This window comes from Rana temporaria, chromosome 5, assembly GCF_905171775.1.
Source record: "Rana temporaria chromosome 5, aRanTem1.1, whole genome shotgun sequence".
Classification (NCBI taxonomy): domain Eukaryota; kingdom Metazoa; phylum Chordata; class Amphibia; order Anura; family Ranidae; genus Rana; species Rana temporaria.
In genome coordinates this window covers 203,264,106-203,290,927 of record NC_053493.1, presented here as the reverse complement: position 1 = coordinate 203,290,927, position 26,822 = coordinate 203,264,106, and the positions used below count along the sequence as shown (strand labels likewise).

Genomic DNA, 26,822 nt, shown 5'->3' with positions numbered 1-26,822 from the left:
CATACGAAGTTCATATTTAGGGTGAACCTCTGCTTTAACATACTTCCAAATTAATTTGTTTATGAATTAGTCACTTTGAGAACTATTCCTCCTGTTTGACTCCACTATGGATATTGAAACAAACGGCAAAACAACTAAAACACTAATATAGCGTAATACCACTTTAAATGCTAATATAAATGATAAAAATCATTCACATTTAAACATGGAAAAATGTGCATATCCCTTTAACAGTGCTGATGCCCAGCAAAGTAACTCCATACACCTTACCAAACTTTAAATGTTTGTAAATCAAACTTTAAATCTCTTTGCTCCTTTCAACTACTTCAATACAGGGCTCTCACACTTTAAATGACAATTATTCGGTCATGCAACACTGTACCCAAACAACATTTTTTATAAAAAAAAATTCACACAAATATAGCTTTTGTTGGTGGTATTTAATCATCACTGTGTTGTTGTTTTATTTATTTATTTTTTGCGATACAAGTTAAAAAAAAAGCAACATTTTTGAAAACACTAAAACACTTTTTTGTTTCTATTATAAAATTTAGCAAATAAGTAACCTTTATCCATAAATTTAGGCCAACGTTTATACTGCATCATATCTTTGGTAAAAGTAACACAAATTAGTGGATATTATTTAGTCTGTGTGAAAAATGTATCACATCTGATGTACTGAGGGCCTATCTAATAAAATGTCAAAACAGTACAAATACCGCCCAAATGTCCCCTTTTTGGAAGGTAGACAGTCCAAGGTATTTAGTAAGAGGCATGTTTTTTTTAAGTTATAATTTTTTCCTACAGTTCTTAGAAAAATTAAGATATTTTTTTTAACACACAATTGTTATAACAAATTGTTCTGGGGTGAGCGAAGTACAGGGTTCAGGGTTCTGGAATGAGCGAAGTGCAGGGTTCTGGGATGAGTTAAGTACAGGGTGCAAGGTCCTGGGATGAACTAAGTACAGGGTTCTGGGATGAGCTACATACAGGTGCAGGGTTCTGGGATGAGCCTAGTACATGGTGCTGGGTTCTGGGATGAGCTTAGTACAGAGTATGCTAGGTACAGAGTCTATCAATCCACATCTTATTACTACACCCCTCCTCCGCAATAATCTCTGCACCCCCGCCACCTCAACACAAATCCTCTGCTCTGTTCTTCCCTAATCATTAGCCCTGGCCACCGGAAATGTGTGTAAAGAAACAATTATTTTCTTTGCAGCAATATTATTATTATTATTACAGATACTTATATATCAGCGTAAATTTATGCAGCGCTTTACAAACTGTATATATTGCACATTCACATCAGTCCCTACCCTCGAAGAGCTTCCAATCTAAGGTCCCTAATTCACATTCATACATATAGTACTAGGGCCAATTTAGACAGGAGACAACAAGTAGCCTACCAGGGTGGCTTTGGCATGTGGGAGGAAACCAGAGTACCCAAAGGAAACCCACACAGGCACAGGGAGAACATGCAAACTCTAGGCAGGTAGTGCTGTGGTTGGGATTCATACCAACAACCCTGGGGCTGCCAGGGGGAAGTGATAACAAATTAGTCACTGTGCTGCCTATATATTTGGAAAACATGCTATATGTGATGGTGCACTGCAGTGGCATTCATTCTTAAAGGCATCTTAACACATCTCGTGTTACAGCACACTTTTAAAACATGGTAATGCTCTTCCTTGCATTGTGATGCACTGCAATACAAAAAAGAATAGCGCATGCACCTTTTTTGGTCTGTCTTTATGCAACTCGTGTTAATAGGTGGTATTTTGCAACAGTGTGAATCCAGCTTAAAGTGGATGTAAACTCATTCTTTAGGCTTGTACCTACAGGTAAGCTTATAATAAGGCTTACCTGTAGGTACTATGAATATCACCTAAACCTTCTTGGTTTAGGAGATATTCACACCTCATGCATCTTGTGATGTCACCAGGGCATGTGCTCTGAAGGCACATATACCTGTGCCGTCCCTTCAGAGCTCTGTGCCATGGTCCGTGACTCCCGTGCGCATTGTGCAGGAGTGACATCATTGTGGCAGGCCAATCAGACACCTGAAGGACGTGAACCTGAAAGGAAGACTGGGTAAAGATAAAAGCATCTGTCAGAGCTCACAGCATGGTGGTGCAGGGTTCATTCTAAAGTAAGTATTGCATAATGTTCTAGTATGTGATGCATACTAGCACATTATGCCTTTACTTTGCAGGTTAAAAAAAAAAAAAAAGGTGCGGTCTACCTCCGCTTTAAGTCCATAAGCCATTTTCCATTAGCACACTGTCTAGTTCTAGTAAGTTCTCTTGGGTGTTAACTGTTCTTCTGTTCTTCTGATTCTCCCAACCACACATTTTCTGAAGAAACCTGGACTTAGAATATGGGTGAGAGTTGTGGAACTGTGTTGGGCCTCTTCACACTAGCAGACAGATCCTTTTTTCAGGCAGATCCGATCAGACCCTACAGTCTCTCTCATGAAACGGCCGACATGTGATTTGATCCTATCCAATAAAAACAGATGGATGGGGATCAGTTCCCCCTCCATCTGGTGGATTGGATGTCAGATGGCAGTTCCCATATTGGAAAGCTGCCTGTGTCTGTGTCCGCTCTGCATACAAACATTGTACTTTAGGCTTCAGTAAAGCAGTCACTGTCATGAACTATGTATTTTGTAAAGAACACTGTTGCTCATGCTCACTGAAAACCAGAACAAAAGTGTCCTAGTTTTATAGAATAATAAATAATTCTTATTGTCTGCTACGGACAACTAGTCTACTTTTGTTTTAATTTTTGCAACAATGTCTATGCTACATAAACATGAGGAACATTTTGGGTAAGGATATCTCTAATTTTCTCAATTACGACGAGCATTCTTTCTTGAGTGCTTAATTGGGCTACATGTTTGTAAGGTTAAAAGGAGCTTAGCATTTTTATCTAGAATTCATTGTTTTATTTAAAAAGAAAAATATATATATATATATATATATATATATATATCCTTGTATTTTATACATTTTATATAGCGTTCTAGGCAAAAAAGTCCTGTGTTGTTCATATAGAGTAAATTATTAGGAATTTTATACATGGATTTTTATTTGTACTGTGTTTATTGTATGCAATAAACACAAGCTTTTAAATTGTGGAAGATCCTGCAAAAATAGGCTAATAATATATTTTACAAGCATGCAATTTATTCCCCCGAGTTTATTTATGTACAGTAAACAATCCATCAGATTCAGTGTGGAGTTGAAGCATACAGAACAGTAAACATCAGGAAAGTGAGTAAAATGAAACGCTACTAAAGTTACCCTTGCATTTAGGGCTTTTTGTATACCTTGTGTTATTTTTTTACATGTAGCTATTTTCTATGGATATATAAACGTGCATCAGTTATTTAAAGTTAAAATCTTTTTATCTATTAAGTCCTCTGCCCTTGTTGTTTTAACTTTGGATAGTAAAAAAAAAAATTCTGACAGTTAATACCTAATACAGCCCACTTCCTGGTAAAAAGCCCAGGCTTATGACATCATACACAGCTCCCCCTCTAACTCTTGTGAGAGTTTGCCAGGAAGGGAGAGAGGATGATTCATAAGAGGGCCAACGAGAGCTGCAGAGCTGGAGGTGTGCCTCTGTGTGTCTGTGTAAATCATTTAAGAGAACAGGCAGCAGCTTCAGCTGCCCACATTTAAAATGATTGCAGCCAGACTCAGTGGAGGGAGATTTTTGTTGCATATTTGGCAAGTACATAATCACAGTATATATAAAATAATATGCAAAGTGGTTTGAGGGAAGCTTCAGAATGGCAAAGATGTTTTTATTACAAATTATGTGAGCAGACTGCAGTTCTTCTTTAAGGTTGTGAAGTAGGTTAATTGTGCTTCCTTCTAGTAAACTTTTAAGATAAATACCTTTCCATTTTACAATTTTTATTTCAAAAGATTTTTATTTTGAAAAAACATGAGTTATACATATGTAAACATTATTATGTACAAAGAAGGATGAGTAACGCACATAAGAGCTGCAGGTAGAGTAGTATCCATTTTAAATACCCTTGATCCATTCCGGATCACTTGATAATACAAACTACCGGTTAGTAATGGGAAGAACTCAGACAGATTGGCCAAGGATCACACACCTCCCAGCACCCCTAATGGGAGAAATCTGTGCTGGAAGGGGAGACCCTAGCCACCTTCAACATCCTAAACCCCGTTGTCAAAGAAGGGGATACCACTGGGATGTGTGGTACAGAACCAAACATTAATCCTCTGATCTTGAGAAAAATCAAGTAGGGAAGGGAAGGGGAATAAGAATAGGACAGAAGCTCAGAGTGAGCGGAGAGATAGAGGTGAAAAGAAAAGGAGAGCATCACATTTTGACTTTATCGGATGCAATACTGAGGGTGCTGTCTATGCCCTTGAGTGTGGCTGCGGCCTTCAGTATATTGGCCGGACCAGACATTACTTTAAAGCCGCAAGCAGTCTTAAATTACTTTTTTTCTTATTGTAATCTCATTTTGTGTTCTAAACACGTGCCACTTCACAGGCATACTATAGACACCCAGCAGGTACAATATTTAAAGGAATTTTTCATTTTTTTTTTTATTATTTAAGCATCATTAACCTCTTCCGGCCCGCGCTATAGCCGAATGACGGCTTCAGCGCGGACCTCAAAATCCAAGAGGACGTCATTTGACATCCTCCTGTTTGTTCGTTCCTCGCGCGCGCTCCCGAGCGCGCTGCGGGGAAATTCTGTGTTGGCCGTGTCCCCTGGACACAGCCAATTACAGATCGCCGCAAACGGCCAATCAGAGTGGCCGTTTGCGATGCGATCTGTGTGGCCAATGAGAGATGATCTCAAATGTAAACATATGAGATCATCTCTCATTGCCGCCTCTCCCTCCTCACACAGACAGCGCGTGTGAGGAGAGAGAAGGTCTGATTACTGTGATTACTGTGAAAAGTGCCCGTTTACAGTGCCCATCCCAGTGCCCATCCCAGTGCCCATCCCAGTGCCATCCCAGTGCCCATCCCAGTGCCATCCCAGTGCCATCCGTGTTGAACATACAGTGCCATCCCTTTGCCACCTCATCAGTGCCAATCAGTGCCCACCTGTGCCGCCAATCAGTTGCTACCTGTGCCGCCAATCAGTTGCTACCTGTGCCGCCAATCAGTTCCCACCTGTGCCGCCAATCAGTTCCCATCTGTGCCGCCACATCAGTGCCCACCTGTGCCGCCACATCAGTGCCCACCTGTGCCGCCACATCAGTGCCCACCTGTGCCGCCACATCAGTGCCCACCTGTGCCGCCAATCAGTTCCTACCTGTGCCGCCACATCAGTGCCCACCTGTGCCGCCACATCAGTGCCCACCTGTGCCGCCACATCAGTGCCCACCTGTGCCGCCACAACAGTGCCCACCTGTGCCGCCACATCAGTGCCCACCTGTGCCGCCAATCAGTTTCTACCTGTGCCGCCAATCAGTTCCTACCTGTGCCGCCACATCAGTGCCCACCTGTGCCGCCACATCAGTGCCCACCTGTGCCGCCACATCAGTGCCCACCTGTGCCGCCACATCAGTGCCCACCTGTGCCGCCACATCAGTTCCCACCTGTGCCGCCACATCAGTGCCCACCTGTGCCGCCAAATCAGTTCCTACCTGTGCCGCCAATCAGTGCACATCTGTGCCGCCAATTAGTGCACATCTGTGCCGCCACATCAGTGCACATATGTGCCGCCACATCAGTGCCCACCTGTGCCGCCACATCAGTGCCCACCTGTGCCGCCACATCAGTGCCCACCTGTGCCAATCAGTGCCCATTTGTGCAGCATTATCAGTGCACATCTGTTCAGCATTATTAGTGCACATCTGTGCAGCATTATCAGTGCCTACCTGTGCTGCCAATCAGTGCCCACCTGTTCCGCCACATCAGTGCCCACCTGTGCCGCCACATCAGTGCCCACCTGTGCCGCCACATCAGTGCCACCTCAGTGCCCACCTGTGCCAATCAGTGCCCATCTGTGTAGCATTATAAGTGCACATCTGTGCAGCATTATCAGTGCACATCTGTGCCGTCTCATCAGTGCCCATCTGCTCCGCCAATCAGTGCCCATCTGCTCCACCTCATCAGTGCCGATCTTCTCCACCTCATCAGTGCCCATCAGTGAAGGCTTAGCACACACCTGTGCAGTTGCATCAGCAACCATGTCCAAAAGGTCCAAAAGGTCCTATTCCCTTCAGGAGGCATTCCAAATCATTTCTGCCCCCGACGAGAGCAACGGGGAGCTCTCTCTTTCAGAGTCCCTTTCAAATTCAAATTCTGAGTTGGACGTCAATTATGAGCCCGCCCTCAGTAGCGGAACACTGAGTGACTCAGAGGAGGAAGATAGCCGGCCGGCTAAACGAAGGCGTTCTAGTGAGGAGGCAGTGCCATCCACCAGCACCGCAGTGCCATCCGCCAGCACTGCAGGGCCATCCGCCAGCACTGCAGGGCCATCCGCCAGCACTGCAGGGCCATCCGCCAGCACCGCAGTGCCTTGGCAACAAACTTCCAGGACCCATGCCAGCCTTCCCTATGCCCTTCAGAACCCCTTGTGGCTTCCTCCTAATTCAGGAGAAGCCAACATTCCCCCTTTCACGGCCCAGCCAGGAATCCAAGTGGACACAGAGAATTTTTCACCAATCAATTATTTTAACCTCATGTTTACAGAGGACATGCTATCCGAAATTGTGGCCCAGTGCAACCGATTTGCACAGCAATTTATTGAAAATAATCCCACGTCATACCATGCCCGTCCTTCCAGTGGAGAGACCTTACGGTGGAGGAGTTTAAATTTTTTTTAGGCCTAACATTTTGTATGGGACTCAACCCAAAAAACACTTACCGTGCCTTTTGGTCCAAAAACCCGATCTACCACATGCCCATCTTCTCCAGCGTAATGCCCAGATCCCGATACTTTGCCATAATGAGATTCCTACATTTCAACGACAATACCCAGAGCCATCCCCGAAATCATCCAGAACATGACAGACTTTTCAAAATTCGGCCCTTACTGAATTATTTTTCAGAAAAATTCCCCCAATTATATACCCCGGACCAACACATCTGTGTGGATGAATCGCTTGTTAAATTTAGTGGCAGACTACAAATAAAGCAATTCATCCCCAGCAAAAGAGCCCGCTATGGCGTGAAGGTCTACAAATTGTGTGACCGAGTCACAGGATACCTGTATGCCTACAGAGTATACGAAGGCAAGGACACCCAGCTCAATCCCCCTAATTGCCCAGACTACTTGGGATCAAGTGGCAAAATTGTTTGGGAACTCATTAACCCCCTATTGGAAAAAGGCTATCATCTATACGTTGATAATTTCTACACCTCTCTTCCCCTGTTCCACAACCTGCACCGGAAGCAGACGCCAGCATGTGGCACCGTCAGAAACAATAGGAAAGGCTTTCCTCAAAGCCTGGTGAACACAACGCTGAAAAGAGGAGAATCAGCAAGTCTGCGTAACAATGCGGTTCTGGCGGTGAAGTGGAAGGACAGAAGAGACGTGTACATGCTATCTTCCATCCATAATGATACCGTCGTTGAAACCCGCAGAAGGCGTGGCACCACCATCCGAAAGCCCACTTGCATCCAGGACTATAATTTGTTTATGGGGGGGGTCGACTTCAACGACCAGATGCTTGAACCCTATCTTGCTACAAGAAGAACGTACCATTGGTACAAAAAAGTTGCCATTTATTTTTTTCAATTGGCCATATACAATTCTTATGTAATTTACAGCAACTCCACCCAAAACCCCAAACAGTTCCTTGGCTACCAAGAGGACCTTATCACTGCCCTTATTTTCCCGAACGGCCCACCCCAAACCATCCGATCTGATGTTTTAAGTCGTCTCGCCGAACGTCATTTTCCCGATAAAATCCCTCCCACAGAAACAGGCCGACGACGTCAAAAAAAATGCAAGGTATGCGCCAGTGATGGAGTCAGACGAGACACATCTTTCCATTGTGTGGATTGTCCTTCCCAACCAGGCCTCTGTATAATTAACTGTTTTCGCCGTTACCACACCAAACTAAAGTATTAATCCTCCGTTCCTGCCTTCACACACCTTATGCCACCGCCTGCTCTGTAACTGACCCCGGCTTGTTTTTTGACCACGATTCTGCCTAATGATTTTGTAATACCTCTGCCCGATATGGAACTGACCCCGGCTTGTTTTTTGACCACGATTCTGCCTAACGATTTTGTAATGCCTCTGCCCGATTTGGAATTGACCCTGGACTGTTTTTTCGACCATTCTTCTGCCTAACGATTCTGTACTGCCTCTGCCTGATCTGGAACTGACCTCGGACTGTTTGACCATGTTTTTGCCTGCCTCATGGACTGATCTTGTACCCTGCTACTGAACTAGTGGGAACACAGGGGTCTCACATATGTGAGTGGCGCCAGAAAAGTTTTTCTGGATGAAGAAAACTTTTTTGTTTTCTCATCCTAGATTAGGGTCTGGTTGCCCGGAGGCTTCAAAGAGATTTGGGTGGGAGAAGCCTCTACCCCTGTCCCCATTCTGTCCTGAACGAGGCCCTACTTCTGCCTGCTGCCTGTAGGACCTATGCCATCATGCCTCTGCCTGTTGCATGAACTGACCACCTGCACTAACCCTGACGGGACAGTATCCCTGCCTGGACGTTGCTGACCAAGTCCCTGCCTGCTGCCTGGACCAGTGCTATCCTGCTGTAGAACTGCGCTACTATTACCACAGGTAATCTTTTGTTTACGCTTTGCTCAGCATAATGTATTTTGAGGTGTAATTCTTGGTATGTGCATACTATGTGTCTCTGGAACACCTGACGGTGTTCCTTGCATGTTGGATCTCTGTATGTGGTCAGGCTATGTAGAAGTCTCACACATGTGGTATTGTTGTACTCAGGAGGAGTAGCAGAATGTATTTTGGGGTGTAATTTTTGCTATCTAAATGCTATGTGTTGGAAATATCTTAGAAACATACAACTTTGTGTAAAAAAAATGCGTTTTCATTTTTCTTCCACATGTTCCAAAAACTTCTGGAAAAAAATGAACCATTCAAAAGACTCATTATGCCTCATAGATTATACGTTGGGGTGTTCGCTTTCCAAAATGGGGTCATTTTGTGGGTAATTCCATTGTCCTGGTGTTCCAGGGCCTTCAAAAGTGTAATAGGTAGTCAACTAGTTAGATGTGCAATGTATGCTCCTAAAACCCCTGATGGCGCTTCCTGCATGTTGGGCCTCCGTATGTGGCCAGGCAGTGAAAAAGTCTCACACATGGGGTATCATTTTACTCAGGAGGAGTAGCAGAATGTATTTTGGGGTGTAATTTTTGCTATGTACATGCTATGTGTTGGAAATATCTTATCAATGGACAACTTTGTGTAAAAAAAATGCGTTTTCATTTTTTTTCCACATTTTCCAAAAACTGCTGGAAAAAAATAAACCGTTCAAAAGACTCATTATGCCTCATAGATTATACGTTGGGGTATTAGCTTTCCAAAATGGGGTCACTTTGTGGGTAATTTCATTGTCCTGGTGTTCCAGGGCCTTCAAAAGTGTAATAGGTAGTCAACTAGTTAGATGTGCAATTTATGCTCCTAAAACCCCTGATGGCGCTTCCTGCATGTTGGGCCTCCGTATGTGGCCAGGCAGTGAAAAAGTCTCACACATGGGGTATCGTTTTACTCAGGAGGAGTAGCAGAATGTATTTTGGGGTGTCATTTGTGGTATGTACATGCTATGTGTTGGAAATATCTTATCAATGGACAACTTTGTGTAAAAAAAATGCGTTTTCATTTTTTTTCCACATTTTCCAAAAACTGCTGGAAAAAAATAAACCGTTCAAAAGACTCATTATGCCTCATAGATTATACGTTGGGGTATTAGCTTTCCAAAATGGGGTCACTTTGTGGGTAATTCCATTGTCCTGGTGTTCCAGGGCCTTCAAAAGTGTAATAGGTAGTCAACTAGTTAGATGTGCAATTTATGCTCCTAAAACCCCTGATGGCGCTTCCTGCATGTTGGGCCTCCGTATGTGGCCAGGCAGTGAAAAAGTCTCACACATGGGGTATTGTTTTACTCAGGAGGAGTAGCAGAATGTATTTTGGGGTGTCATTTGTGGTATGTACATGCTATGTGTTGGAAATATCTTATCAATGGACAACTTTGTGTAAAAAAAATGCGTTTTCATTTTTTTTCCACATTTTCCAAAAACTGCTGGAAAAAAATAAACCGTTCAAAAGACTCATTATGCCTCATAGATTATACGTTGGGGTATTAGCTTTCCAAAATGGGGTCACTTTGTGGGTAATTCCATTGTCCTGGTGTTCCAGGGCCTTCAAAAGTGTAATAGGTAGTCAACTAGTTAGATGTGCAATTTATGCTCCTAAAACCCCTGATGGCGCTTCCTGCATGTTGGGCCTCCGTATGTGGCCAGGCAGTGAAAAAGTCTCACACATGGGGTATTGTTTTACTCAGGAGGAGTAGCAGAATGTATTTTGGGGTGTCATTTGTGGTATGCACATGCCATGTGAGAGAAATAAGCTATTACAATGACAATTTTGAGAATTTTTTTAAATGAAAAATAAAAATCTTAATTTTGCAAAGAATTGTGGGAAAAAAACACAACTTCAAATAACTCACCATGCCTCTTAATAAATACCTTGGAATGTCTACTTTCCAAAAAGGGGTTATTTTGGGGGCATTTGTACTTTCCTGGCTTGTTAGGGTCCCAAGAAATGAGATAGGCCTTCAGTACATCAGGTGTGATCAGATGTGACAATTTTTTATGATTTGCACTATAGCTTGTAGACTCTAAAACTTTCACACAGACCAAATAATTTCCAAAAATTTTGGGTTATTTTTATCAAAGACATGTAGCAGTATAAATTGTGGCCAAAATTTATGAAGAAATATTAATAATTTGCAAAATGTTATCACAGAAACTAAGAAAAAATCATTTTTTTTCCAAATTTTCGGTCTTTTTTCATTAATAGCGCAAAAAATTAAAAACCCAGAGGTGATCAAATACCACCAAAAGAAAGCTCTATTTGTGGGAAAAAAAGGACAAAAAAATTATTTGGGTACAGTGTTGCATGACTGAGTAATTGTCATTCAAAGTGTGACAGCGCTGAAAGCTGAAAATTGCTCTGGGCAGGAGGGGTGTTTAAGTGCCCAGTAAGCAAGTGGTTAATGATGCTTAAATAAAAAAAATAATAAAAAAAAAAAAATTCCTTTAAATATTGTACCTGCTGGGTGTCTATAGTATGCCTGTGAAAACGTCTTTGAGAACCCGGGTCTTACCCGAGAGAACATGTATCGATGGAAAAAAAGTTTTAAAAAACGGTCAACAGTTTTTTAAAACTTTTTTTCCATTGATAGTGACATGTTCCCTGGGGCAAGACCCGGGTTCTCAAAGACGTTTTCACGGGCATACTATAGACACCCAGCAGGTACAATATTTAAAGGAATTGTTTTTTTTTAAGCATCATTAAAATCACTGCTCCTGAAAAAACGACCGTTTTTAAAACTTTTTTTCCATTGATACATGTTCCCTAGGGCAAGACCCGGGTTCTCAAAGACGTTTTACGACAATAACTTGCATATATGCACATGGAGCAACATGCAAGTAATAATAATAATAGGAACACAGGACAAATACTTTTTAGAAGCAGTTTGCTGATCCTTCTGTACTGATCGTGCTCCCTTAATTTCAGGTCTAACCAGCATTTCCTCAATTGCTCCTTGGATCGTCGTACCCCCAAATTCCTGTGCAGACTTTAGTCATGATCTTGGCCTTTCTCACATTTGGGTTTGGATACGGTCCATACTTCCCATCATAGTCGGCCCTCTTCAAGATGTCCACCATCTCCACATCTCTCCAAAGGACATATTTGAGGCCTTATATGTCCTCCTGGATCAGGACGTTTCTGGCTCCAGGCTTTCCTCCTCGTTAATGCTATTATTACGCACCTGCTGTGTCTCCGCCATGTGCTCTCCCACTGCGCCAAAAGAGAAGGGGCAGGGAATATACTAGAAAGAAGGTCAGGGGCAGACAAAGTTTCACGCATGCACAGTGTATATAAAGCGTAACACGCGTGCGTCGTGCATACGATCTGTGAGTGGAGGAAGGAGTAGCGGAAGCACCGATTGTGATAACAAAGGTACAATTTTAACTTGGGGCATTAGTGGCCTATACTGCTTATAGATTGAGGCCTATGTTGGGACAAGATTAGGAGAGTTTAGCCTGACATTAGGGTTTGTCTTGTGTCTTGCAGAGAAAATGGATCGCTTCAATGATCATGACTTTCTCCCCCTATTCATTGATAAGTACAGGGAGCTGCCCTGTCTGTGGCAGAAAAAACATTATATTATACTAATAAAAGAAAGAAGAAGGCAGCGCTGGATAAATTTCTGAAATTGGTGAAGCCGCAGATCCCCGCGGCAACCATCCCCTATTTAAAGGCAAAAATTGGTGGTATGAGGAGAACTTATAATAGGGAGCGGAAGAAGGTCCAGGATTCCCAGAGATCAGGAGCTGCAGCAGATGACATTTTTGTACCTAGGCTGTGGTACTATGACAGACTGCAGTTTCTGTCAGACCAGAGTGAAATCAGGCCATCACTCTCCACTCTTCCTTCAACACTTCCTTCCACCCCAGCTGATGTTTCCGATGTCTAACCTGGGCCTTCCAACCAGGAAGAAGTGGAGGAGCCCAGCTTGAGCCAGGTATAGCATTGTTCAACATATTTCTTGTCCTAAAATTAATTATGTTAACTAGATGTTATTATTGATTACTAATTTCTGATTTAACAAAGTGTTTTACATATCAATACACAGTAGTGGCCAAAAATGTTTGGAATGAAAGAATGAAAAAAGCTGGGGTCAGAATGATAGTCTTTTCTATTTATTAACATTCAATTTGCAACAGTCATAAGCTAAAAATTGTGTATGATTTATGAACCAAAAACTAAAACTATATCCCTTCATACACAGGAAAGCCTCAGCCAGGAGGAGGCTGTGGAATGTGGCAGCCAGGAGGAGGATGTGGAAAGTGGCAGCCAGGAGGTGGTAGGGGAAAGTGGCAGCCAGGAGGTGGCCGGGCCCAGTAGCCTGATCGAAACCCAGGTCCCTCCCCTCAGCCTTCCAACCAAAAGGCCCAGGAAGGGGAGGAACGTGTAGGAGGCAGCACTTGGGTTCATTCGGCATACTAATGCGGCCCTCATAACCCCCCCCAAATCTTCAAGAGGCCTATGCCTACATGGCAGCCTGCAAAATGCAGGAAATGGAGGAGGGCCAATGCCTCTTCTGTGAGGAAGTGATCTATCTGGCCCTAAATAAGGGGTTGAGGGGCGAAATCACAAGCAAAAGCCATGTTTGTGAGTTTGACAATCGTCCTCCTCCTCTACCTCTTGCCACAACTCCAACACCAGAGCCACAACCTGGAAGGAAGCGTGGAAGGAAGACAAGAAAGTGATGGCCTGGGTTCAGTCTGGTCTGACAAAAGACGCAGCCTGTTGTATGACCACTGCCTGGGGACATATATGTCATCTGCTGCTGTTCCCGATCTCTCGGAGACCTGGACCAGATTGTGCTCCCTATTATATGGACTCCTCAGGCTACCAATTTTGCCTGTCAAATAGTTGATGTGTGCCCTGGGGTACAAAGGCTTCACCAATTTCATCAGTTGCCTTCCTCTTTATTTTGTTATGAACCCTAATAAATGTAATTTTTTTTCACAAGTACTTGCCTATGTGTTTTACTTCAAAAAGGACAGTTTGTATGTGAGTAGGCAGGTACATTTCAAAAATGTCAAATTAACAAGGGACACCAACACCAACCAGCCTCCTTGAGGTTAAAAAATACAAGATAATAATGGTGTTGTAGTAACTTATATTAACCACTTAGGCCCCGGACCAAAATGCAGGTAAAGGACCAGGCTCCTTTTTGCGATTCGGGACTGCGTCGCTTTAATTGACAATTGCGCGGTCGTGCGACGTGACTCCCAAACAAAATTAGCGTCCTTTTTTTCCCACAAATAGAGCTTTCTTTTGGTGGTATTTGATCACCTCTGCGGTTTTATTTTTTGTGCTATAAACAAAAATAGAGCGACAATTTTGAAAAAAAATCAATATTTTTTACTTTTTGCTATAATAAATATCCCCCAAAAATATATATAAAAAAAAAATTTTCCCTCAGTTTAGGCCGATACATATTCTTCTACATATTTTTGGTAAAAAAAAATCGCAATAAGCGTTTATCGGTTGGTTTGCGCAAAATTTATAGCGTTTACAAAATAGGGGATAGTTTTATTGCATTTTTTTTTTTTACTACTAATGGTGGCGATCAGCGATTCTTTTCATGACTGTGACATTATGGCGGACACTTCACACAATTTTGACACATTTTTGGGACCATTGTCATTTTCACAGCAAAAAATGCATTTAAAATGCATTCTTTATTGTGGAAATGACAGTTGCAGTTTGGGAGTTAACCACAGGGGGCGCTGAAGGGGTTATGTTTAACCTAGTGTGTGTTTACAACTGTAGGGGGTGTGGCTGTAGGAATGACGTCATTGATTGTGTCTCCCTATAAAGGGGATAACACGATCGATGCAGCCGCCACAGTGAAGCACGGGGAAGCCGTGTTTACACGCGGCTCTCCCCGTTCTTCAGCTCCGGGGACCGATCGCGGGACCCCCAGCGGCGATCGGGTCCGCGGGTCCCGCGGTCCCGGTCCAGGAGATTTGGACCGGGTCGCAGGCGCGCGCCCGCGACCCACGGCTGGGTAGATGTACAGGACGTGCCGGTACGTCCATCTGCCCAGCCGTGCCATTCTGTGGTCGTATATCTACAGACGGCGGTCCTTAAGTGGTTAAAAATATTATGGAGATCACTAGAAATGTAAAAAAAAAAACCGGAGATCTTGATTAAAAAAATAAAAAAAGATCACTATAAAAATAAATTCTAAACATTATTATGGAGATCTGGCTTAAAAAAATAAAAAAAAGATTATTCAGGAGATCAGTTTGTCAGAACTCTGTGTGAATATTAGCAGCAAAAAAAACGTCATTATTCTAGCATTATAAAGAAGAAAAGAATACGCTGCATTAAAAGATTAAACAATTTGCAGCGTGACAAATGTGCTATCTCCATTACAAACGCTAGTTTTACCAGACCGAGCGCTTCCATCTCGTACTTGATTCAGAGCATGCATGGAATTTTGTGCATCTGAATTGTCTACACACACGCTCGGAATTTAGGAGAACGGATTTTGTTGTCGGAAAATTTGAGAACCAGTCCTCAAATTGTTGTCGAAAATTGTGACAGCAAATGTCCCATGGAGCCTACACAAGCTCCCATCGAACATTTGTCAGAAATTCTGATCGTGTGTACACAGCATAAGAGTATATAGATATGTTATATGTAGATTTTTTGCACATTTATTTGGAGATTGTTTTTTTTTTTGTAAATCAATTTATATAGTGATAAGGTAATAACACATCACTTTTATATATGTTGAGTAGTGGTAGAGTGCAGCACTATTTTGTTTATTTTTAGTTTTGTGTGTAAATCCCAGATTGTTCTAGCAGCTCTTTTTATATAGTTTGAGATATAAGTGAACTTGATTACAGTATTTGCCGGCGTCTAAGGCAACTGGGCGTATAAGACTACCCCCTAATTTTCCAGCTAAAAATTTGGTTTTGGCATATACTCACCATATAAGACGACCCCCTTACGACACACCTCACTGTGCCCATTGCATACCTCACTGTGCCCATTGCAAATTTCACTGTGCCCATTGCCTACCTCACTGTGCCGATCTCCAGATCTCCATGCCTTATCCCTGTATGCAGAGTCAGACTTCGGGCATCCATTGTTCAAAAGCGGGCATCCATTGTTCAAAAGCCGCGGCGCCTCCTCGTCCTGTCCCGTGATAGGCGGAACACTTAGTTTCCCAGAAGAGCCTGTGTTCGGTGTTCCGCCTTTCACAGATGTCCTCTCTTCCGAGGCCGAGGATGAGAGGACCTCCGTGATAGGCAGAACACTGAACACAGGCTCTGCTGGGAAACTGAGTGTTCCGCCTATCACGGAACAGGACGAGGAGGAGGCGCGGCTTTTGAACAATGGACACCCGCAATCTGACTGACTCTGCATTATAGGTACCGGCGTATAAGACGACCCCAGACTTTTGGGAGATATTTTTAAGTTCAAAAGGTCGTTTTATATGCCGGAAAATACGGTAGGTATTGGCTATGCATTGTTGTGGATGTACAATATTTAGTGCCTCCCAATTCCTAAAATAGAAATATACATGAGAAGAGGCACTGTATTCTAGATTGTGGTATTCTTTGCTTTACCTGTAGTATGTTTTTGCACACTCTTTATGAGCTCAAATTAAACATGTTGAAATTAAACAAGAAGTGGTATTATCAATAAATGTGGAAAATACTTCAATGTTGGATTAATCTAAATTAGCCTTTCTTTTATAGATGTAAATACAAAGAAACATGGAAATATATTGTTAGTGGGGTGTTTAGGAATTTTCTCCTCCTTATTGTTTTAATGCTGGGTAAAACATACTAATATATCCTTTAACTCTTTTTTTGCACAGGATATTGCAACACTTTAACACATCTGCTGACGATTACACAGTTATCTTTACATCTGGAAGCACTGCGGCACTGAAACTTGTGGCAGATATTTTTCCGTGGACACCTGCTAGTCCAGATAATGCAGGAAGCCATTTCTGTTACCTTACTGATAATCACACATCAGTCGTTGGAATGAGAGGAGCTATGAAAATATTAAATATACCATCTACTCCAGTTACTCCTGAAGACCTGCTATCATCAGAGCTTGAAACAAAAACAACTGAAGATCAGCATGACAGTACTTCACATCTTTTCTGTTATCCTGCAGTAAGCAACTATTCAGGCACCAAGTATCCTCTCTCTTGGATAGGAAAAGTCAAATCAGGAAAAGTAAAGCCTATCTCCGTGCCAGGAAATTGGGTTGTTTTACTAGATGCCGCCTCATTTGTCAGTACTTCACCTTTGGATTTGGCAATCTACCAACCAGACTTTGTCGCCATTTCATTTTACAAGATCTTTGGTTTTCCAACTGGTTTAGGTGCCTTAATTGTATCCAATCAAATTGCACAACTTCTGAGAAAAAATTATTTTGGAGGCGGTACAGCAGCAGCCTATCTTACAAAGGAAGATTTCTACGTTCCTAAGGAATCAATTAGCAGCAGGTAATATCCCATACATTCAATGTTAATCAGTTACTGTACAATAAAAAAAAAAGGCACAGTAAAACACCTAAAAGGTATCCACACCCAAGAACAAATATGTGTTGTATGGCATCTTATCAGTCCTCAGGTTGCGATGGCTGCATTAGTTTTGTTTCATACTTTCCCTTCTCCTCCTACCTGTAACACAAGGAGGTGCACAGAGATAGTTGGATATAATGATGCAACATAAGAATAGAGTTTAGGACATTACAGCTAACAACATTTTTGGCAGGATCAACAGTCTTTTTGGCAGATATTGAACAGATATAACAAAACACTTTCAATGGTTATAATTAAAGCTCCAGAAAAAATTGAAAATGATTTCTTTCAGTTGGGCTGTGCCCACACTAAAAAGGTTAACAGCTTATTTAGGCTACAGGAGAGAGAAGGTGCTTTTGCTTACCTTATCATCTGCTCCTTGGCAGGCGGCGCTCTCCTACGCCTGTCTCTTGGCATCATCTTGTCCAGTGCATGGCTACAGAGCTTGAATTGGCCTTGATGCCATCAAAACCTTAGATTTCTGGAACCTAAGGGAGCAGGTGCTACAGAGACCAGTCTTGGAGGGCTGGAGGAGTAAATCTACTCTAACAAGTTCCCTAGACTAAAACTAGCAGTAAACCCATGCAGTGCATGTGCAGTCCCACAGTAAGGGATCATTTTCAAGTTTCCTGGAGTGCCGGTTCACACTTGTGCGATGCGGGGACCCTGCAAATCCACTGGGGGTTCCCGCATCGCACCTGACTCGCACAGCAGTTCACACTGCTATATGCGAACTGCCAGGAGTGTCAATGCATTGTTATTGACACCCCCATTTCAGCTCGCATATGGCACTTGCGAACTGACAGTTCAGACATGAACACCCATGTGATCTGATTTTGGTGTGGACCAAAAAAGGGGTCCTGTGCGAGTTTGGTCTGAATGTGATGCGATATCAGCCACACTATCTGTATTTCTGAAATCGCATCACACGGAGATCGCATGTGATCCACACCGATTCTGGTGTGGAACAAAAAAGGGTCCTGTGCGGGTTTTTGGTCCAAATGCAATGCAATATCAGCCACACTATCTGTATGTCTGAAATCGCATCGCATGGACATCACATGTGATTGGCACTGCAATGCGGTGCAAATCACATGCAGTCTCGCACCACGCACTGGTGGGAACCGCCATTTAACAGGAGCAAGAGAAGTTCATTGCTAAGGATTACATATGTAAAGACCACAGTGGATGTGACAGCAAAGCATGCATCTATATAGAGCACAGCACAGGACAGTCCATCCATATACACACATACACTACCCCTCCATACCCGGGCAGAGCCGAGCACTCACCCACCTGTCAGTCACAGAGGAGCCCCGGGCCACACACACCAACCTCCGACTCGGCACTGCCGCTATGATCACCCGATACACAGGTACGACACAACCCTCCAGTGACAGCACTCAGCCTTGTCCTCTGCACAAGCATGAGAATGTCACTAGCCGCTTCCTGCATGCTAGCTAAACCTTCCCTCCGGAAACATTCCGTGTAACAAGATTTCAGAGTTCAACGTACAGAACGCTCTCACTCTGAGGGGCGCGCCGGGATAATACACACGTGCGGCACCCAGCGGGATAACCCCGCCCATTTTTCGGCACCATTATCAGCAACATTTTTTGTTTCAGCAAAGTGGGGAAAACACCATTTTCGGCCGATATGTTTCGGCGGCCGAAATTTTGGTGCATCCCTATAAAAACAACAGTTGTGTAGGAAGTAAAGCCGGCATATACAACTGTCCTCTATGTACATATATAAGTATTACCTATACTTATAAATATTTTTTGTAAAGACAATCACACACTAATCATTTTATTTAGATGATGCTTGCATTAGTTTACATATTTATCTAAACATTAGAAAAAAAAACACTATACATTCCTTTAAAAAAGAGCAATACAGCTGTTTTTCACTTATTTTTGTCTGTCTTGTCTGCATTTTAAAAAAATGGCTTTATCTGCTATAGTATGTAATAAACATCTCCAGTACTTCAAAGAAAGCTTAGGAGTTGATCTGTTTCAATACTTGACACAGAAAAGACAGTTAATGCTCTGTAGAGGATAATCTTATCTCTTATCTCTCTTACTGTGTTTGCTATAACCACTCAATGAAAACCGCTTTGCAAAAATAACAGGATTTTTCTACTCCCCATCAAATCATTTTCTTCAAGTTCATTGACGGACACAAGCTTTACTGGAATTACCTTTCCCACTCCCAGCATGCCTCAGTTTGTAACAAGTACCTATATCCCTTAACCCCCTCAGCGGTATTCCCGATTTTGGCTCGGGGTGTAATTTCAGAACCAAAAGCGGTAACCCCGAGCCAGACTCGGGATCACCTTGCAGTGTCCACAGGCAGGGAATTGCTTACCCTGTCCCTGGATCCTGCGATGTCTCCCTGCTGTGTGATCGAGCTGTCTCCTCGCTCGATTCACACAGTGGCCGTGTGCCACCGAGCTCCGTTCCCTGCGATGTTACGGCGCACAGGGGCGGAGATCGGCGCCAAATTCTAAAAAGTAAATACACACAATACATACAGTATGCTGTAATCTTATAGATTACAGTACTATATGAAATAAATACACACCCCATTTGTCCCTAGTGGTCTGCCCAGTGTCCTACATGCACTTTTATATAATAAAAACTGTTCTTTCTGCCTGGAAACTGGAGATTGTTCATAGCAACCAAAAAGTGTCCCTTTACATCAAAAGTGGTTTTAAACCAGCTAGAAAACAGCGATAATAAATTAGAATCACTTGCAGAATTGAGCGATAGCCATTTGTGGGGAAATTCGTCATCAAACAATAAAAGCAACGACAGCGACAATTCTGCAACTGAGCAAATTTTTGTGTTTTTGATTTGATTACATTATTGAATAATTTTTATTATAATTTCATTATTATTTGTTATAATTATTTATAGTTATTTATTATATTATAATTTATGATTTTTGTTTTTCAAACTTTATCATACCCGAGATGTCTACTAGATATAAGTGAGTTATTCCTAAGAATTACAGGCCTACAATTTTATTAAGAATTACAGGCTTGCAAAATAATGGTACCGCTTTCAGCACCTAAAATCTGAAAAAATCATACCGCCAGGGAGGTTAATGTAGCCGAAGAAAATAATTTTATAGTGAGGTCAAAAATCCTGAGTTCTTTTTTCATTCATTAAGGATTCAGTGACATTTGAGATATTCAAAAGCAGGGATGAGCAACACTACATATAATATGCTAATAAGCCCAACTATTGGCAAACTGAGGGCTGCAAACAGCTCAAAAAGCCACCCGAAGAATTATACACTCAATACTGGCATCAGAAGAGGCTAAAAATATCCAACAGGTAGGACTTAGAGACAAATGTGAACAGAAAATCAGGTGTCAGTCCTGAGAAAAACAGTTGACTGATGCCACAAATCCCAAGAAGCATCCATAGATTTAATAGAGTGTGCCTTGGCTGGAAATGGTGGATCTTTAAGACCATATGCTTGAATAAACATTTGCTGAGCCAAAAATAAATGGTGTAATCAAAAGCAGGTACCCCTTTATGGGGACCATATGGAATGAAAGAGGTAGTCATTCTTCCTAATGAGGCAATGACTGCAAGGTAGACATGTACAGCTCACACCACATGCAAGCAGCAAATAGAAACCTACTTTTGACGTACTGGGGCTGGATAGATGGAGAAATTAGCATAATGTCATGGTTAGGGTGAAAGGCTGAGACCACCTTGGGAAGAAAAAGGCTTTAGTTAGGCCTTAACACCAGGTTTTCCGTGTGCAAGACTACAAGGGTTCATTCTCAGTTCCAATCAAGAGGCCCACCAATCAAGATGTCCAGCATTGTAGAGACAACTGAATTGTTGCTCGAAGCTCCAGAATGTTAATTGGAAATGTTGATTATGTAGGGTGTTGGGAGGATGCAAATTAGTAGTCTGAATATTTATGCGGCCCTAGCCAATCCCTGGGGGAGGGTGCCCAATAGGTGGCTGCAGAGTGCATATATAGGTAGTCTGGGGCTTGATGGAGCAGCCAAGTATAAAATTCTACTTGTGTTCATCGATGTCCCAGTTGTGGCAAAGCTTAGGGTGCGAAGGATTTTACTGGGGATCCGGTCTGAGAGACTCACGGAGGAATTGTCTGTCTGATATTGGAGGGAGGCATCCAAGTATCCAGGGACATTGTGAGTACAGACTTGAAGGAAGGATCCCAGTGACTGTTGCTGCTGATATCCCTAGCATATCATTTCCAGTGCTTGCCTGGCCTGGGACTTTGCTGAAAGGGTCTCAGGGCTGTTCATTCTCTGAACTTTGCTGGAGACACTGTCTTGAGAAGTAATATTACAGTGAAGAGTGTCCAAAATGTTAAAAGGCAACCCCCTTAAATGTTGACTGTTGCTGTGTGCCTGGCTGCTATTGCACTAATCTGGGAAAAGAACCTGGGACAAATCAGTGGCCCCTTCAGGGATGAGCTCTACAAATGGGGTGTGAAAGACAGACCCAATAGCAGAGCCATGGACTGAAAGTGTTGAGGGCACACAGCAAAGCAAAGAAATCACTGATTTGCTGAAAAAATATAAGCTATCCTAACACATATAAGTCAGCCAAACACCATTCAAGTGCAGTGCTGATTAGTGTTTAAAACATAATATATACTCAATAAATCAATAAATAAATAATTACCTTTGTCAGAATGATACATCAATTTTATCACACCACAAAAATAAATAAAACTCAAAAAGTCCTCGTCTTCAGAAATACATGATACTGTCCCGTTTTAAAACGTGACCTAAAAGTATGCTATGTGCTCTTCAGTGCTCAATCTAGTATGCTGTTTCACATGATTGCCACAAGGAAAATACTTTCACAATTAGGGATGAGCCAAACACCCCCCCGGGTTCGGTTCGCACCAGAACCTGCGAACGGACCGAAAGTTCGCTCAAATTTAGAACCCCATTAAAGTCTATGAGACTTGAACGTTCAAAATCAAAAGTGCTCATTTTAAAGGCTAATATGCAAGTTATTGTCCTAAATAGGGTTTGGGGACCCGGGTCCTGCCCCAGGGAACATGTATCAATGCAAAAAAAGTTTTAAAAATAGTCTTTTTTTTTCGGGTGCAGTGATTTTAATGATGCTTAAATTGAAAAAAAAAGTGAAATATTTCTTTAAATATCGTACATGCAGGGTGTCTAAAGTATGCCTGTGAAGTGGCGCAATAGCTTCTTGAATCTGGGCCACTGTCTTTCTCTCTCTGTCTGTCTTTCACCACTGCCTCAACACATACAGGCAGCCTTATATAGTGTGGGGCGTGTACTAAACACCCTGAGACATAATTGGCCAAAGCCACCCATAAATAAGATAGACTCACCTTAACCACTTCAGCCCCGGAAGGATTTACTCCCTTCCCGACCAGAGCATTTTTTGCAATTCTGTACTGCGTCGCTTTAGCTGACAATTGCGCAGTTGTGCGATGTTGTACCCAAACAAAATTTCATCCTTTTTTTCCCACAAATAGAGCTTTCTTTTGATCACCTCGGTTTTTTTTTTTCGCTATAAACAAAAAAGGAGCACCATTTAAAAAAAAAAGCAATACTTTAAAATTTTTGCTATAATAAATATCCCCCAAAAATATCTATAAAAAACAAAATTCTTCCACAGTTTAGGCCAATATGTATTCTTCTACATATTTTTGTTAAAACAAAATCGCAATAAGTGTATATTGATTGGTTTTCGCAAAAGTTATAGCATCTACAAAATAGAGGATAGTTTTATGGCATTTTAATTATTATAATTATTATTTACTAGCAATGGAGGCGATCTGCAATTTTTTATTGGGACTGCGAGCGACATTATGGCGGACACATTGGACACTTTTGACACTATTTTGGGACCATTGTCATTTATACTGCGATCAAAGCTACAAGTAGCCACTAATTACTTTATAAATGACACTGGCAGGGAAGGGGTTAAACATATGGGGGCGATCAGGGGTTAAATGTGTCCTAGGGATGTTTTCTAACTGTAGGGGGAAGGTATAACTACAACATGACAGAGATCACTGCTCCCGATGCTAGGCAGAACAGGGAAATGCCTTGTTTACATTCTGCCTCTCCATGTCATGATCTTGGGGCGCCAGAAAACATCGAGTTTGCAGGACCCACGGGCATGCTCCCATGGTGCGCGCGCACCCCGCCAAGCGGCAAATTCAAAAGGGACGTACAGGTACGCCCATTTGCCTGACGATTGCCATTCTGCCGATGTAAATCGGTGTGCGGCGATCGGCAAGTGGTTAAACAGTGAGACCTGGTTACCATAGGTCTACACCCTGTTCCAAATTTGTATGCCAGTGATATTTTTCTCATTTACCTAAATAATTGATGTACACAACAGTCAGCATAATTCTCATGTTATCAACTATTAAGAGTACATTTCACATTTTATTGAACAAACCTCCTAATGATAACAGTTTTATTTTATCAAAATAAAAAACTTGCAATGCACTGTTCTAAATTATAATGCACAGTAAGTTTCAAAACACTTTATAGGCTGTAAAGAACTGAAAATTGTCATTCGTTGTGTTTGCAGCATATTTACTGAAATAAAAAGCTATTTCAATCAAACTTTGAACAACATTTTAACTTTTTAAACATTTTACCAGGTCACGTTACATTTTAACATAGGACCCCTTATTTGATAGCAGCTTCACAAGTCTTGCATCCATTGAACTTGTGAGTTTTTGGACAGTTTCTGCTTGAATTTGCAGAATAGCCTCCCAGAGCTGCTGTTTGGATGTAAACTGCCTCCCATCCTCATAGATCTTTTGCTTGAGGATGCTTCAAAGGTTCTCAATAGGATTGAGGTCAGGTGAGGATGACTTTCTCTCCTTGTATCCCCATAGCAGCCATTGATGCAGAGGTATTCTTTGCAGCATGAGATTGCATTGTCATGCATGAAGATGATTTTATTACGGAAAGCATAGTTCTTCCTTCTGTACCAGGGAAGGAAGTGGTCAGTCAGGAACTCCACATACTTTGCAGAGGTCATCTTTACACCTCCAGGGACCCTAAAGGTGCCGATTAGCTCTCTTCCCATGATTCAGGCCCAAAACATGACTCCACCACCACCTTGCTGACGTCGCAACCTTGTTGGAACAGGGTGGCCGTCCACCAACCATACACTACTCCATCCACCTGGACCATCCAGGGTTGCACGGCACTCATCAGTGAACAGGACTGTTTGAAAATTAGTCTTCATGTATTTTTCTGCCCAATGCAGCCATTTCTGCTTGTGAGCATTGGTTAGTGGTGGCCGAATGGAAGGTTTATGCACAGTTGCAAGACTCTGGAGGACTCTACACCTTGATGTCCGTGGGACTCCAGAGGCACCAGCAGTTTTAAATATCCGTTTTGCTGCTATGTAATGGTGTTTTAGCAGCTGCTCTCTTGATCCGATGCATGGATCTGGTAGAAATCTTCCTCAATGTGCCTTTTATCGGCACAAAACCCATATGTGCTCTGAACACAAATCTCTAAATTGCGCGATGATCACGCTTAAGTTTTTCGTGAAATATCTAATGTTTTCATACCTCGCCCGAGGCATTGAACTATTTCACTCTTTTCGGCAGCAGAGAGATCCTTTTTCTTCCCCATATTGCTTGAAAATGGTGCTCTGCTTAACCACTTGCCGCCCGCCAATGAAAGATTGACGGCGGCAAAGTGGTTGCTTAATCCCGACTGGACGTCATATGATGTCCTCAGGATATTGAGCCGCTGCGTGCCCCCGGGGCGCGCATCGCGGCGATCGTTGTTGCAGGGTGTCAGTCTGACACCCCGCAACACCGATCTAGGTAAAGTGTCTCTCACAGTGACACTTTACCACGTGATCAGTTGTGTCCAATCACGGCTGATCACGATGTAAACAGCAAAAGCCGGTAATCGGCTTTTCCTCACTCGCGTCTGTCAATCAAAGGTATGCCACCCTAGACCACCAGGGATGACACATAATGGATGCCAATCAGTGCCACAATGGATGTCAATCAGTGCCCACAATGGGCATCACTGATTGGCAGGCATTGTTTGGCACTGATTGGCATCCATTAGTACAACACATTAGTTAGTGCCCATCTATGCCCATCCATGCCGCCTATCAGTGCCCATCCATGCCACCTATCAGTGCCCATACGTGTCGCCTATCTCTGCCCATCCATGCCGCCTATCCTTGCCCATCCGTGCCACCTATCCCTGCCCATCTGTGCCGCCTATCTGTGCCCATCTGTGCCACCTATCTGTGCCGCCCATCAGTGACCATCCGTGCCGCCCATCAGTGCCGCATATTGGTGCCCATTATCAATGCCACCACATCAGTGCCACCTCATCGGTGCCCATCAGTGCCACCTTATCAGTGCCAGTCTGTGCAGTACCATCAGTGCCCATTAGTGAAGGAGAAAACGTACTTATTTACAATGTTTTATAACGGAAACAAAAAAAATGTTTTTTTTTTCAAAATTTTTGGTCATTTTTTTTTTTTTTTTTTGCGGAAAATAAAAATCCCAGAGGTGATCAAATATCACCAAAAGAAAGCTCTATTTGTGGGTACAAAATGATAAAAATTTAGTTTTTGACCGTAATTTAAAGTGCAACAGCACTGAAAGCTAAAAATTGGTCTGGGCGGGAAGGTGTATAAGTGCCCTGTATGGAAGTGGTTAACAATGTGGAACTCCTTTAGTAGTTTTTCCTTTAATTGGGCTCACCTGGCAATCTAATTATCACAGGTGTCCGAGATTGTTTTCAGTGATCAAAAGAGCCCTGAGACACAATGCCATCCATGAATTAAACTGAAAAACAAAATATTTATCTTTGTGACACCAGAATAGAATTTGCATAATAATTTGGAACAGGGTGTATACTGTACTCTTTTGCTTTTAAGCCTTGTACACACGGCTGGCAATCCCGTCAGGAAGAAAAACTTTGGTTTTCCTGAGGGGATTCCTGGCAAGCTTGCCTTGCAAAGCCGTGTATACAGACGGCCACTCAAAAGAACCGCTGTTCTTTTGAATGGCAAGAACGTGGTGACGTCATCGACTATGACGAGCCGGCATTTCATCACATTCAATGTCGTCACCGCCATCTTGCTACACCCCACACTAACCTTGTATGCTACCGCGCATGCGTCGAAGTGTAATCTAGCATGCACGTTTTTTCGCCAGCATACAGACGACCGTTTTTCTCGGCAGGAAACACTCTGCCGTAAACCCGATGAGAAAATAGAGAGCAGGGTTCTCTATTTTCCCTTTGGTTTTCCCTTCTGTTTTCCTGATGAGAAAACTGCTAGGGAGTAGTGTTGCTCACGAATATTCGTATTGCGAATATTCGGCTCGAATATGGCATATTCGAGTATTCGCGATATATTTCGAATTTCGCGGTGAATATTCGCTATTCCGAATATTCGCATTTTTTCAATTTTAT

The 26,822-nt window shown here is 42.6% G+C and overlaps 1 protein-coding gene across 1 annotated transcript in view; it reads left to right on the top strand.

The window, feature by feature from the left end:
• MOCOS (molybdenum cofactor sulfurase) overlaps positions 1 to 26,822 on the top strand; it is a 429,522-nt gene that overhangs the window by 133,530 nt on the left and 269,170 nt on the right. The window contains exon 4 of the mRNA XM_040353488.1: positions 16,643 to 17,284. Coding sequence (XP_040209422.1) covers positions 16,643 to 17,284 — 642 coding nt within the window. The remainder of the gene's footprint in view (positions 1 to 16,642; positions 17,285 to 26,822) is intronic.